Source organism: Lytechinus variegatus, chromosome 14 (genome assembly GCF_018143015.1).
Source record: "Lytechinus variegatus isolate NC3 chromosome 14, Lvar_3.0, whole genome shotgun sequence".
In the NCBI taxonomy this organism is placed as follows: domain Eukaryota; kingdom Metazoa; phylum Echinodermata; class Echinoidea; order Temnopleuroida; family Toxopneustidae; genus Lytechinus; species Lytechinus variegatus.
Genome location: NC_054753.1, coordinates 25,177,732 through 25,193,063, shown reverse-complemented (window position 1 = coordinate 25,193,063; position 15,332 = coordinate 25,177,732). Strand labels below are relative to the sequence as shown.

Sequence of the window (15,332 nt, the reverse complement as noted above, 5' to 3'; positions counted from 1 at the left end):
TTAATGTTATTATATTTGGTAGTAGATCTCATCAGTTTAGAATGATAATTTGTCTTTGATTCATGCCAAAAAACAGTAATCAATATATTTGCCATGTGATGAAATAATATGTAATACAAATGATATAAATTTCAGAAGAAAACAATCAAATCAATTCATGAAATCAATCAAACATTTTTGGTCAAATGAAAGATCTTGAAATCAAGGAGAAACAATGTTGATTAAAAAAAACACTTGATAGCTGGCTGCAGAGATGGTACTGTGACTTTGCAAACATTGATTTGTGGTTCAAAGTTTGTGATTTTACCTGAAGAAAATTCACTAGATGTAATATAAAGTGCTTCTTTTAAACCCTATAAAGACTGTAAAAACTGTATCCAATGCAATAAGCCAGTTCGTAGTTCCTTTCTGCGCATGATCAAAATAATCTACACATGATCAGAGGAAGGTCATTTGTACTGAAGTGACATGGTGGTTTAAAATCTAATGAGATAAGCACCAACTTTGATGTCTTGATTATTCATATATTCTTTTGAATTGTGGTCTTCATTTACATCCACAAAAAACAACAATGCGTCCATGAACGACTGGTATTCACAGTTTGCCAAGTACATTGTTCAACATGCTCTGATATGCATTCAAAGTAGGAATGCAACAGATACCTTCATAAAGTGTTCATTGGTGTGTTATTTTAGTCACCTGGTCTATTCAATTTCTTCATCCTGCTATGTAAGGCAAGCTTACGTAATATCTTGCTTTGAAATCTGCCTATCGTAAGGAAAGTAATGAAAGGTCATTTGACCAAAATCGTCCCTGAAGTAACTACGAACTGGTCTATTGTACATGATAATAGGGTCACAATTGTCAACATTTCAGTTCACACTATTTTCCCTTTGACTGTTATACAGTACATAACAAGAGAGAATGGAGTAGTGCATTACCATGTACACTACCATTCAGCAATCTTGATGGTCCGGGCTGAAAATATTTATATTTTAATGAATAGAGTAAAATTCACAGAGCAAAATGCTGATAGTTTCAACAAAATCGGATAACAAATAATAAAGTTATTGAAGTTTAAAGTTTATCATAAATATTTTGTGAAAACAGTTATATGCACATTGTCATGAATATTCATTAGGTGGGCTGATGATGTCACATCCCCACTATCCTTTTTTCTCAATTAATTACATGTACATGAAATCATAATTGTTTCATTTTTTCATACATGTGTAAATTATGTGTCTCCATCATGATGAAATAAGTTGTGGCAATAAATAACTAATGCACTTAATCAGTTGTCGATCCTATTGTTTTATTTCTTGGTAGAAAAAAATTGAATAAGCCTTATTTCATATAATAAAATAGAAAGAACAAGTGGGGATATGACATCATCAGCCAACCTAATGACTATTCATAAAGACATGCTTGTTTCTTCGGAATAATACAAATCTTCAAAATTCAACTACTTCTTTATTTGCTATCCGAATTTGATCAAATTATCAGCATTTTGCTTTGTGAATTTTACTCTATTCATTGAGATGTAAATATCTCCAGCCTGGACCATCTCTTTAACTCGCTAAATTACCTGTAAATACCCGGGAACAATAGATTTGGTCTGTACAAATCATTCAACAGATTTGATAGATTACTACTATTATACTAACTGAAAATAGAAAGCTCTAGAGAAAATACAATGCAATGTCATTTCCGCCGGGTGGCAGTGAACAAGAATATTTTGGAAAAAAAATCATTGTTTTCACTTTTTAGTCAAAATGATTCAGAAAATGTTTTGATCTTTTCAGCTATATGAGTCAAGTTTGCAATCACATTAATCATTCCTGAATTCCCTGGTGGTGCATCCCCCATTCAGGCCGGTGATGGATACCCGGGGCCCTGTCTTACAAAGAGTTACGATTGATTGGACCAATCGTAACTATATGGAAATCCATCACTGTCATAATTTTTCTACAGGAAATTTGCACAATGTCCTTTGCAAACAAAGAGAAGCACAGTGAATTTTTAAGAAAACAATGAATGCATGAATATACATCATAGTTAGAAAAATATTTTGAACAAACATACATAATACATTTTGATGTTGCTGGCCGTCCATAGTTACGATTGATTGGATCAATTGTAACTCTTTGTAAGACAGGGTCCAGCAACCTCATGTATAATACAATCCATCAATGTCATAATTTTTCTTTGTTAACAATGAGAAGCACACTCAATTTTCAAGAAAATATAAAGACATGAATATAAATCATATCTAGAATGCATTCTAAACAAACATGTATTTTTATAAGCTGACATTGTTGGCTTTCCATAGTTGTGGTCGATTGGATCAATCGTAGCTCTTCGTTAAACTGGGCCTAGCCAATACAACATCAAAGAATGATAAATACTTCACTGACACTGATGCATCACATTCCATACATAATCTCCAGGTAAATATCACAGCAGAGGCGGACCATGATTGAGCCATTTATGCCAATTAGCGCTAAACACTGCTGCTGCAACCACGTATTGTCAAAGAGATTGAAAAACTACGAAGGTCGGTTGTAGGTCGGCCAAATGACCCATGTCTCTCATTTACCCTCCCCCATTGGCCGCCCACGGGTCAACCGCGCCTGCGGGTCAGCGGTAGACAAACCAAATTTAGGATGCAAGACGAGGAACAGAACCTCGCTTCAGGGATATCTGCATTTGGTAACCATTCATAAAATGGCTGAGTGAAATTTGAAATAAACTACTGTCAGAACTTTAACCCTTGTCCAATGATTCATACTCTAGCTGATATAAACACGAGACTGCGTGACCAAGTTGTATATTTACCTTGTTCCACATTTATTTCTCAACTTCTAAAAGCAGTTTCAAGGTGCTCTTTTGCCTGAAACTAGAAGAGGGCATCTTCTGAGGTCTTGTTCATTTATTCAAATTATTAACAATTTCTGAAATTCATTTATATCAAACAGAAAACAGATTCAATTGCTAGTGTAATCTCTAAGATTCTAAGATTCATTTTGCAACCAATCTATTCTTTTATCTGTTATTCATTATCATGAAACTTCAAGGGGATTCACTGTTGGTTAAAATCAATTTTAAGTGAGATAAGATATATTGTAAGTGAATAGAATGGTGTAATGCTTTTTCAAAAAGTGATTTTATTTGTTTCCAAAACATCTCTCAACATCAGAACAATAACTTTCAGATAGATTCAAATACAAAAATGAATATGATTAGGCCTACTGAATTTCAATCAAATACACATTATTTGAGATAATATACCAAAACAATTTTTGTAATCAATCCCTTAGGTATTATGATATCACTCAATTGAAAATCCCCTCAGAGCGAAATTTAATTGCTGTGAAATGATTTCCGTTATTTAGTCATAACGTCACTCGTCACAATCATTGGGACGAAATGGTCATCGTAAACCAACAATATTCTGGGTCCTGTAACACAAAGGTTAGTGATTAATCACATGCTTGATTTTCATGATTAACTCTACACTGTAGTCAATACAATCAATCGTAGAAAGATGATTGCTAAGTTTTGTGTTACAGACCCCATGTCATTGCCTTTTTTCATCCAGCACATCAAAGATGGATCTCAACATTAACCTTCTGATCTGCATTTTCACCCTGAAAGTACTTCAAATACTATGAAATCGAAGCATAAAATGCACCCTAAATATATCACATCTTTTTTCAAATATACAAGTAATCAGAAATACAAAAGTCTTGATTTTATACAAATGAATACAAATATTTCAATAAATGCATAATTTCCTTAAATAACAATCCTATAAAATCTGCAAAAATGTGATATTGTTAGACCATAACAGTTTCTTTGTGTTTTGTAATAACTTTCAGTATATTTGGATCTGTCAATGTTTGTTATAAATAATTTGCGAAAAAAAAATATTTGAGTTTCTTTTAGTGTACACACAAAGGAGTTTGCAACTTCGGTATTCTGATTTAATTAGTACCTCACAGCATTTAACAATATAATTAGGCCTGTATTCATTGGTGTGTTTTTTTATTCAGAAAATATCAGATTTCTGACACTACAAAATTCATGGCTCTCAATGATGCACTACCTTCGTGGCCCCCCTCATGGGAATCTAAAAACCATTATCTGTCACATAAATGAGTGTAATGTACCATGAAATAACATGTAGCATGTTTTTATAGGTCCATAAAAACACATTGTAGCATGACAATGATCTATTTCTTTCAGCAGGTTCCCCCATTCATTGGACCATGGATCCAGGATTCATACAGATCTCAATTCAAGATAGCGTTTACAAAGGAAGAGCCACAGAGAAACATATTCATTCACCCAACTAAGAGTATGATGGAAAAAAGTGAAAGAAGTAACTTCAGGAATTGATAAATAAAATAATACAATTCCACGTGTACATCAGAACACACCTGTAAGCGGCATTTTACAGATGCAGTCATGAGATTTTGGCATGCACGCACACAATATTTGCCCTTCCTCCACTCCCTAGGGAGCATTCAAACAAGAGTTCCAAGACTCTATAGCGAGGCATACTATGCTTTCGCATCCTACCAGGTACCCTTTAAACACCTGGGTGGAGAGTGGCAAAGTATGGAGCAACGCCTTGCCAAAGGGATGCTGGGCCATGGTGAGATTCGAACATATGACCTTCTGCACGGAAGAGTTAAGGTGAAATGCTACACTATGATGCTTTCATATGATAAACATGATACACAATGATAAAAACATTTAAAAAATTATTTTGAAAAATATAAAAGCATGATAAAAACACATTAGAAGTATACTCTAAAGTTATACAGATACCTATGGATTGTTTGTGAAATGTACACTACTTTACACAATTGCACAAAAACAGTTAATGGAATATCTGATATTGTAATAGATCCCAACTAGAAGCAAGCAAAATAATACAGCAAATAGCTTATTAAGCCTATCCATCTATTCACTCTGAAAATGCAGCCAAATTAAATTATCTTCATTGCCATATTAAAGGATTACAAGATCAAGCAATTCACTTGAGCTTTGATCTAACCCATAATTCATTCATGTGACCTACAACAGACCAACATTCGAAAATAAATCTGGGGGTTTTGAAGTTAAGATCTTAACATAATGTACTTGCAACAACAGTAACAGTCAACAAAGATACTTGAAAAGGGATAAGAATGAGTGACTCAATTCTATTAGAAACTACATTTGTCCTTGAAATAACAACAATACTCTAATCAATGAATAGGTACATGTAAATTGTTGATATTTCGTGGAGGTAAAGGCAGCAATAATGATAACATGATCATAGCAGACAGATTGGAGAGGTAACCTTTCTACGCATTGATTCTTGGACAGAGTTATTGAAGGCTTTATTTGTTTGCTGAATGTTTGACGGAGTAGAATGAATTTTGTTGAATTATTTGTGAAGAACATGTATGACTTATTAATTTATACGAAATAATGCAGAAAATATCACAATATGGACACAACTGGGTTTTTGTTGTGTGTGAGTGCAGTAGCCTGCTCCACTGCCCCGCCTTCTCTTCTTTGAAGCAATGGCCATGACTTCAAAAGTAAATAATTAACAAAATATGCTGTCACTTTGACTTCGGCCTTTCTCTGATCAAGCTATCAGAAATTGACCTTAGCAAGGTTATGTCAAGAATGCATTTCAATTACTGCAGTTTAATCCTTTAAGATAACACTCTGATCCACTTCTCTCAATCCCAGATATCTAAACCATCAAATCTTTTAAATTGGTAAAGACATCCTAACTGTTCGATATCTCATCTTTCTTGCGGTCCTTGGAGGAGAGATCTTGATTTCCTCGATGGAGATCTTTCCTGGTCTTCGGAAACTCAATCCCCAAGAATGACCATTGGTGACAGGTGACCGGTGACAAGAGGTTTCATGAAGCATCTTGTCATCAAATTCACTGACAACTTTGCTCTGAGCCAATCAGAAGCAAGGATTTCAGTAGCTTATAACAAACAATCAGACAAAATCACTGACCATTTGTTAGGTGAAATGCTCCCCAGTTGGGATTGACGGTGACCAGGAGATGTTTCACTGGATTCGGACTGGAGAAGCTTGAATGGACATAGTAGAAATACTGCACATAGCATTGTAGATACAGTGATGATAGTATCAACTCATCTAATTTACAATTTATATCATCACCTGGACGTCAGGGCCTGTTTCCACCAGTCAAACTCTGAAGTCCATTATTTGGTTTAATTGCTTTACTACATTTGGTTGAATGATTCCCTGGGTTAGTAAAAGTGGCAACATAACTCTTACAATGACATGAACTTGAGCTCTATCTTCAACAGATTAAGCTGGAACAATCGTCTAATTAAAGATCAAATAAAATGGATGGGCCATGTCCATCACCTACACTTTGAGGTGCATTAGAAAGATGTAGCCAGATAGCCCCACAGTAACGTGAACTTCAGCCAGTATGTCTTCTACATCTCACAGGTTTGTTTGAATATGAAGATTAATCTTGAAGATTATTATGATAGTTTTCATTTTGAGTATGCATAAAAAGTACGCTTTTGCTTGATTCCGTATCCCCCCAAAAATGAGCTAGCAAATGCTTTTGCTAGTAAGTTCAAGGTGTACCATAGCCTAAGTGTACATGTTTTCCTCTTAATAAGTGCATCAAATGCAATATATATACATTTATCAAAAAGAAACAAGTTAGTTAGACACCGCGTCTGAGGAAAAGATATTATATGAAAGAAGCAGTAATTTGCAATGCCAGACCTTTGCGTTTGAGTCCTGCCTTTTCTGTGAATCGTGTTCATACCAGCGTGCCATCGCTATTGTTCAAACCGCTAGCAATTGCTTTCTGAAGGCAAGAAAAGGGTTCAAGCAATACAGCAAAGGGTTATGCATATGAAATAAAGCAATCGCTGAAGTATGGTATATTGCTTGGCTAGCTATTGCTTGTGCTTGGAGCAATTGCTTCTACCCAGTTTTGAGGTTGGAAGGGACACGATACCAGCACTTGCTCAAAGTTTTCTTCCCCTAGATACGCCACTGGCCTGACGGGGAGCCTCTATCTTGCTACTGGTATGACAATCTGGACAGCCCACAAGACCTAACCTTGAGTGTCCAGATTAAGACCTGGAAGTATTCCACTTGACCCAAAAATATAGCTGAACTGACCTTGAACATGAATGAATCTAGGCTAGGCTTGTGACCAGGAAGATAGACTACATGTTCAGACTGTTTTCTCAGGGGAAGTGACAGTCTCTCCCATTCTTGCGTTTTTACAAACTGGCCATTCACACTTGTAAGAATAGTAGGCCCATGTCAAATGGCGTGTTTCTACAGCAAATCGTGAAACGGTATTACCTGTGTTAAGTATCCAGAATTCCGGAAAACTTCCCTGTAGAAACAGAAGCGATGCGGTTTATTAATAAACCGCAGTGCAAAAAATTCAGTTTCTCATAATCACCTCCAGGAGGTGGTTATTGCCAATTTGATGTGGTATTTGCGATGCGGAATGTGAGTTAATCGGATTTTTCGCTCTGTAGAAACAGGTTAATTTAAGGGCAATATGGTTTTTTGATTCCGGAAAACCATTTTTAACGATTCTCTGTAGAAACACGCTGAAAGCTGAAATAGGCTTTGTGATCAGCAGGATGTGAATGACCCCTGTTCAGACTGTTGTCCATGGGAAGGGATGGTCTCACAACTCTCTTCTCATCTAATCTTTTATTAACTGGCCATTCACACTTGCAAATAGGCCTACATGATGTTACAGCTGAACCCAGGCCAAGTTCCAAGAAGGAACATGGAACATTATTTAACCAAGTTTATTATCACCTATGAATCTGTTAACAATTTGTTTTCGCTCTATTTGAGAACCATTTCATTGATATTTGCAGCTACTGATAAAAAATAATAATTTGGGAGAGTTTTGGAGAACAAGGATGCGATTCCCCCTCCAAATTTCCCATGCTATGTGTGAGAGCAAGCATTTGTAGTTATATTTAAATATCATTTACAGCAATCATGACTTGTAAACATTTTTTTTCATATGACAATTTTTTTCATGAAAATCAAAGCATCCCGGAGAAAGATGATGGGATCGAAAAGGTTCACTTGGGCCTTCAAAGTACATTGCTTTTTCAAAAAGTACAATTTTATCATTGAAAATCAATGCATCACAATGATATTAAGATGCTACAAGATGATGGAATTGAAGGTTATTTCACCTCAGTTTAAATACTGTTCCTCGCAGTCAGCAAGAAGTTCTAAAGGTCAGAAGTAATAGAGAATTAATTCCTTTAATAGGAGATTCACAACTGTTGACTCACAGCAGAGACAGCGGGATTGATAAACATGACACTGCGAGGGAGAAGATGTTCTCTCTTTTTGAGGTGTCTGCTGGGATTGGAGTTGGCAGATGTCTGCATGCTGTTGCTAGGCGACGAAAGCGACATTAAACATTCAACCTTCTCTAGAGTATTTGGGTCAATGGAGTTCATTGCGAGGTCGCCATGGGAATGACTCATTCCCTGGTCTGGCAGAGACAGAGGCATCCTCAAGACTTGAAAGACAGTAGTACCAAGAGAATGCAGGAATAGGAATGTTTTTGGTGGTGTACAAGGATGACAACTGCTATGCTGGTGATGTCATCGGCAGTATTGATGGTGGTGACTGAAATGTTGGTGATGGTGATGGTGATCAAAGGGTAGCCTAATGTTTGTGGGTCTGTGAATAGTGTAATGGGCATTCATTGATGAACAAGTGGTGGTGTTTGTTGGTAGAAATGGTCATGTTTAATGTGGTGGTGTTGATGGTGGAGGAGGGGTGGTGGGGATAGTGGTGGTGGTAATGGTGAAGCTGGAAGTGTTTGTGGTGTATTTATGGTGGTCCATCATGCTGGTAAATTATTTATCAAGGTGATACTGGTGACTAGATGACAATGAGTGCATAATAGTTGTTGTAGCATCGGTGATGATAGTGATATTAATAATAGGCATTCATATAGCGCCATCTGCATGGCTAGAAATAATCTATTCCGAGGCTTTAGCTCGAGCTGCCTTTCAGTGCTCATGCATTCAAGGAATTAATCCTGTCGGGTATCCATTCACCTCGCCTGGGTTGAGTGCAGCACAATGTGGATAATTTCTTGCTGAAGAAAATTACGCCATAGCTGAGATTTGAACCCACGACCCTCTGTTTCATAGTCAGAAGACTAATCCACAGGGCCACAACGCTCCACAATGGTGATAATGGTGATAGCGGTTGTAGTGGTGGTGGTGGTGGTGGTGATGGTGATGTGGTAGTGATGATGTCAGTATGCGAGTTAAGATGTTAATTATTGTGATTTATGGATTATTGGTAGGTTATGATGATGAAGATAAAAATGATGGTGAAGTAATAAAATACAAGCAGTATAAATGATAGTATTTAGGATGGTATATTTGGTACTAATCAAATTAATTTAATGAAATAAAGATAATAAACCTAATCATGAACAGCAGAAGTACAAATTATTACTCCATGATTTCTTTCCCTTTCTTTATAATTTGATCAACAATAACCTTTACTGCAAGTTCATGAAGCCCAACTGAAATATGTACCTATTGTGGAGATAGCATAAATAAAGTTTTACTAGTTAAAATAAATCATACCATCTTAAGAGTGTACAATTTGAATGATCCTATTGTAGAAAGACGGTCCATAAAGACATCAGCACCTGTTCATTCTTTCAGGGAGTATCTTGCGGTATTGATATTTTTTGTGAAATTAATGAGAGGAAATAGGGATTAATGATGAACGGGTACATGAATAAAGAACTGTATTTTAGTCTGCAAGAATGTCCCAACACTCCTCAATTTTTTAGTGATTACCTCTTTCCTTTTATACACAGTCTAGACAAAATTAGAATGTCACATGAATACAACTTAATGAAGACCATCTTAAGACCTGAATCTGGTAAAAAAAAAACTTAAATAATCTGCAGCGAAAACAAAAGATAAAGGCAATGAACACAATCATATTCCTGATTTGTTCCTGCTAGAACATACTATAATTTTGTTTACAATTATAATCACATTTGTGTTTTATCAAGAGGAATACAGTAAGCTGAAGTTAAATGTTTATCAAACATTAAATGGTTAGGCCTACTTGATAGAAAATGTGTGTCTGAGGATGCATTGATTAATTCATAGAGGTTTAGCAACACTGACATCACAATGTATCATACATGTCTAAGTGTCTAAATATAAATCTGTAAAATTACATTAATGGTAGGATTCATTTTTTTTAATGTTATTTATCTAATCTATCCATGGATTGATTTACAAGTAAATGGAGTAAATGAAAAGTGACTCTCCCTTACATAGGATTGACAGCTTTAAAGGGATGGTCCAGGCTGGAGATATTTATATCTCAATAAATAGAGTAACATTCACAATGCAAATTGCAAAATGCTGAAAATTTTATCAAAATCAGAAAACAAATAAAAGAGTTATTTTAAAGATTTGCATTATTCAGTTCTAGGCATGTCTTTATGAATATTCATTAGGTGGGCTGATGATGTCATATCCCTAGTTGTAAATTTGTATTTGTTATTTGAAATTAGATTAATTCAAAAATTTTCTACCAAGAACTAAAACAATTGAATTGACAACTGATTAAGTGCATGATTTATTGCCGCAACTTATTTTATCTTAATGGAGACACATCATTTACACATGAAACACTTATGATTTCATGTAATAACATAAAAAAAGGAAAGGGTGATATGACATCATCAGCCCATCTGATGAATATTCATGATGATGTGCACATATCCGTTTCCACAAAATATTAATAAACTTTAAAATTTAACAACTTGTTATTTCTTATCCAATTTTGATGAAATTTTCAGCATTTGTTCTCTGTGAATTTTATTCATTTAGGTGTAATATCTTCAGCCCGGACCATCCCCTATTAAAGTCTCCTTTAAAAGACTATACAATCTAAAAAGTAAAATACATTGCCTGTGAGCAGAAGTTTTGTGAATGGATCAGTTTGTAACTTAAAGATAAATTCCAGTTCTGGTAATGATCTCAAACTTACTTTTTACAGAATCTAATATAATGACCACCCAAGTGTCTGTTGGTTTGAATAAAAAACATGTGCCAAAGAATTCTGGAAGAAGTTGTGTAATTGCTGAGAAATAAGCAAAATAAGTGCGGATTCGGTCACTTCCGAATCTTTATTCCAGCAATAATAATACACTGTCCCAAGTGTGCCTATCTGTGTTGCGATCTTCAGTGTGATCGTATTTCAGCTTAGATTTTATGATTTCACATAGTTCAGTTTATGTAACTGTACCAGATCTAGATCCACGATGATATAGTCATACTTAACCTTGGTTTAACAGACTTTCTCACGAAATTAGTGTTTTACTGCAACTTCTATCATTTAGCTTTTAAGTCTAATGAAAGGATGGAACAAAGATGAAAATTAAAATTCCTGTCGGTTATTTTGTTATATTTCCCTTTTCCCATTGCACATTTCTTCCCCATCTCCCTCAGCCGGCTGGCCAAGCTGTGCAGAACCGGTCTCATTCACATCTTTGAAACTCATCACCAAGACACGAAGGAGGCGTGAGGAGGAGCTGTCAATGGCGGAAATTTAACCAACATCCTAATCTTCAATCAGATTAATTTAACCAATCACTCCCATGGGAGTTTCAGAACAAAAGAGAACAGAGACCGAGTTGTCTCCTGGGGTCAGAGTGGCGTTGCGATGATGAGGGAAGATGCGAATAACAGAAAGATGGACACTGATGTTGTGGAAAAGAGAAAGTGAAAGATTACGAAATGGACATCAAAGAGAGGACCAAAGTTCATCGCACCTTGTAAATGACATGATTACACTTTGGCAGTGCTGGTTAAGTTTTGTGTGCTTTGTGTCACATAATGATAAAAGGATGCCGCGGTGCAATGAAGTGGATGTAACTTGGGCTGATGTGATTCGATTTGGACCAATTAAAGACTATTTTGATAACAGGTTGATGTCCAAAACAACTGCATTTATGTCTGAGAGCATGTTAAATGGTCAATGTAAGAAACATATTAATCTAAATCGTCACATTGAAACATTGATTTCAAAATATTTTTTCATTAAAGAGCATTTCTTTCTGAAACAGCAACCAGGCCTCCATTTCATAAAGACAATGTAAAATGCCGTTTGAAAATTTAAGCATGTTTTTAAGCCTGTCATTCTAACAATTATTGTTCAATCAAGTTGTACTAAGTTATAAACAAGTTCTTTAAAAAGCTTTGAAAATTGTTTACAGTTCTTAACAAGTTTTAACACTTGTTAAAAGTTTAAACAACCTGTTGTTAGAGTGACAGACTTAAACTTGTTAAAAGTTTAAACAACTTGTTAGAGTGATGGGCTTAAACTTGTTAAAAGTTTAAACAGCATGTTGTTAGAGTGATGGGCTTAAACTTGTTAAAAGTTTAAACAACTTGTTAGAGTGATGGGCTTAAACTTGTTAAAAGTTTAAACATGTTGTTAGAGTGATGGGCTTAAACTTGTTAAAAGTTTAAACAACATGTTGTTGGAGTGATGGGCTTAAACAATGTGCTTAAATTTGTTTTAAATGTTTATACAGTGCCTCTGATTTTGGTTGGCTGCTGAGGTGTTGGCAAAGTTTGAACAAATAAAATGTCCCTCTTAATTGTGTCCCCATTACAAAATAATCATAAGATTTTTTGTTATCAAGACGAATATCAGAATTATTCAAAACTTGGACTGGAGGCAATGAACATAGCCTAGTTTCATCTTTAAATCGAAAGGATATTTTCTATTTCTTTCGCATGCAAGAGCTACAGATGGCTTGTAAAGCAACCCTAATAAGGTCAACAAGTGACCTGAACATAAGAGAACAACTCAGGTGCAGACAGCTATATTAATCAATTCCAACAGGACATATTACTGTTGCCTACAACTTCTGTACCACACATTTTGTGGAGAAAAAATCCATTACAGGATAGGCCTATGGTTGAATCAATCATTCAATACACAAATTCCTTCAATTTTCACTCCGCATTTGAAAGAAAATCCTGTGAAATGGTTTCAATTTCTGATTAAACCCACTGACCTAATGGACTTCACTGGTACTTTCAGAAATGCCCCCCGGGATCCCCCCCCACCCCAATGAAAAATACAATCTTCAAGCCATCACTAGCCAACAGTTCCGACCAGAAAACAACTACATTGCAGTAACACATCATAAGTTCCAGCAACATTTTGCTATGGAACGCTATGTCAAGGTCAATTTAATAGGAAATTCCACATATGTAGGCCTATGTGAGAATGGTAAACAGAACCTTCCCCTCCAAAACAAATTAATTTCAATAGGTTCCAACCAATATTATGACATAAACAGATTCTGTTTATGATATACATGTAAGATATAGGCCTACTACTGACCCTGTGTTTGACATCCAGTATCTATTTGGAGTATATTTAAAAGAAAACACAAACTATTCAAACATAAGAATATAAAATAACCAAAATAACTAAAATAACCAAAAATAACCAAACTTATTTCAATGCTGTAGACCTATATATACAAATATAATAATTAAGCCTGAGTCGAATCGATTTTAAAATCGGTGTTCGATCGATGTCATCGAACACCGGTGCAGATTTTGCAAAATCGGTGCATCGAAAAAAAAAAAATACGTCGGCCGGCCGATTCGTTTGGTTTACACAATCAATCATCAAAATATCAGTAATGTCCAACTTTACTACTACTTACTTGATTTCTATTGCCCCCAAAATGAAACCGAATGAGTAATTATGATGCTATTCACCATTAATTTGAAGTTTATTTCGATCATAGTTCGAGTCTTACTCGTCTGCTCGTGCCGAGATAATTTATGCACGATGAATTCATGAATGGAAGTCATGGCCATCGATCGTGCATGCGCAGTACTGTTCTTTAATCAAACCAAAAAATGGCCGGAAATTGACGCGATCAACGTAAAATAAATCTTGCTTTCATGAACAATATTAAAATCATGACCATAGAACATTATTTAATCGTAATATTTAACAATAATTTGCATATGATAATCATTAATATGAATTTAGAGCTTGATGTGAAACGTTTGTATTTCGTTTCAATTTTCAATGGCGGACATCTCATGACGATCGACTTGACTTCTTGAGTCGAGCTAGTGCACTTGTCTAAAAAAAATAATCATCACGTCAGGATTGATTCTCGAACATTGTCTACATGCAAAAACTCTGTTCAAGTTCGTAATATCACCATATTATAACATTTTACATGACAAAACAGAGAAAATTGCGTTTGATATTTTTTTCCATCAATTTGAAGCTAGTTCGTGCCCAACTTTGGGCTCTGATTTCATGAATGGGGATATATGTCATACGTCATCAAACACGCATGCGCATTGTGCTTATTTTCTCGGAGCTTGGAGGAGACGTCCAGAGATAAAATAGAAATAATCCCAGTATTATTTCTTCCATATGAACATAACATACTTTGCTGACATCGTCAATTTTCTTAGTATGACCATAAAATCTTGTTAAATCGTAATAATTTAGATGAATTTAGGGCTCGATTCGAAACATTCGTATTTATTTTGATCGCATGCTCAATTGCGTCTAAAAAACTGGATTGTCATTATCAGGATTAATTCTCGAACATCGTCATAACTCATATTCCACAATCTTTCCTCACAATCGTTATATCAGCATTGAATAGCAATTCAAATGACCATCCAGAGAAAATTACGTATTTATTCCCATAAATTTATTTGGAGCTCATTTTGGATCCAACTACACAATCTCAGGCAAGTTACAGCGCTCTCCGTTGATTGCAATTGTTTGCTGGCGCTGACGTCAAGCACGCCTGTCGTTTCGGGAGAGTGAGTGTACGGAGCTGCGGACGGGGCTGGTGAATGGACTGCGAATGCTAGTCGACCGAAAATCATTCGGATCGACTCTGCGTGATTCATGTCTTTATTATTGTTTCATTTTAAACTTATATGTTGTCTTCTGCAAATATCATTGTTGAAGATATTTTGGGAAGAATTCTGCTTTGGTCCCCGGCCTTTTTTGTGTGTTTTGTGATCATGGAAAATACAAACGAACTTTGCTCTGTCATCTGCTTGTGCAACGCTCACCCGGCCAATGCCAGCGCATACCGTCAGTGCGTAGTGCATATGCAAAGCGCATCGCATCGACGCAAAAACAAAAGACAAAATTTTCCCCGCCTTCAATATTCGATGCATCGATGTTCGATCGAATTAGAG

General features: G+C 35.6%; 1 protein-coding gene across 1 annotated transcript in view; it reads right to left on the bottom strand.

Moving 5' to 3' along the window:
* LOC121427288 (basement membrane-specific heparan sulfate proteoglycan core protein-like) overlaps nt 1-8,579 on the bottom strand; it is a 32,453-nt gene extending 23,874 nt beyond the window's left edge. Inside the window, exon 1 of the mRNA XM_041623626.1 lies at nt 8,355-8,579. Coding sequence (XP_041479560.1) covers nt 8,355-8,579 — 225 coding nt within the window. The remainder of the gene's footprint in view (nt 1-8,354) is intronic.
* Nucleotides 8,580-15,332: the final 6,753 nt, after the last annotated feature.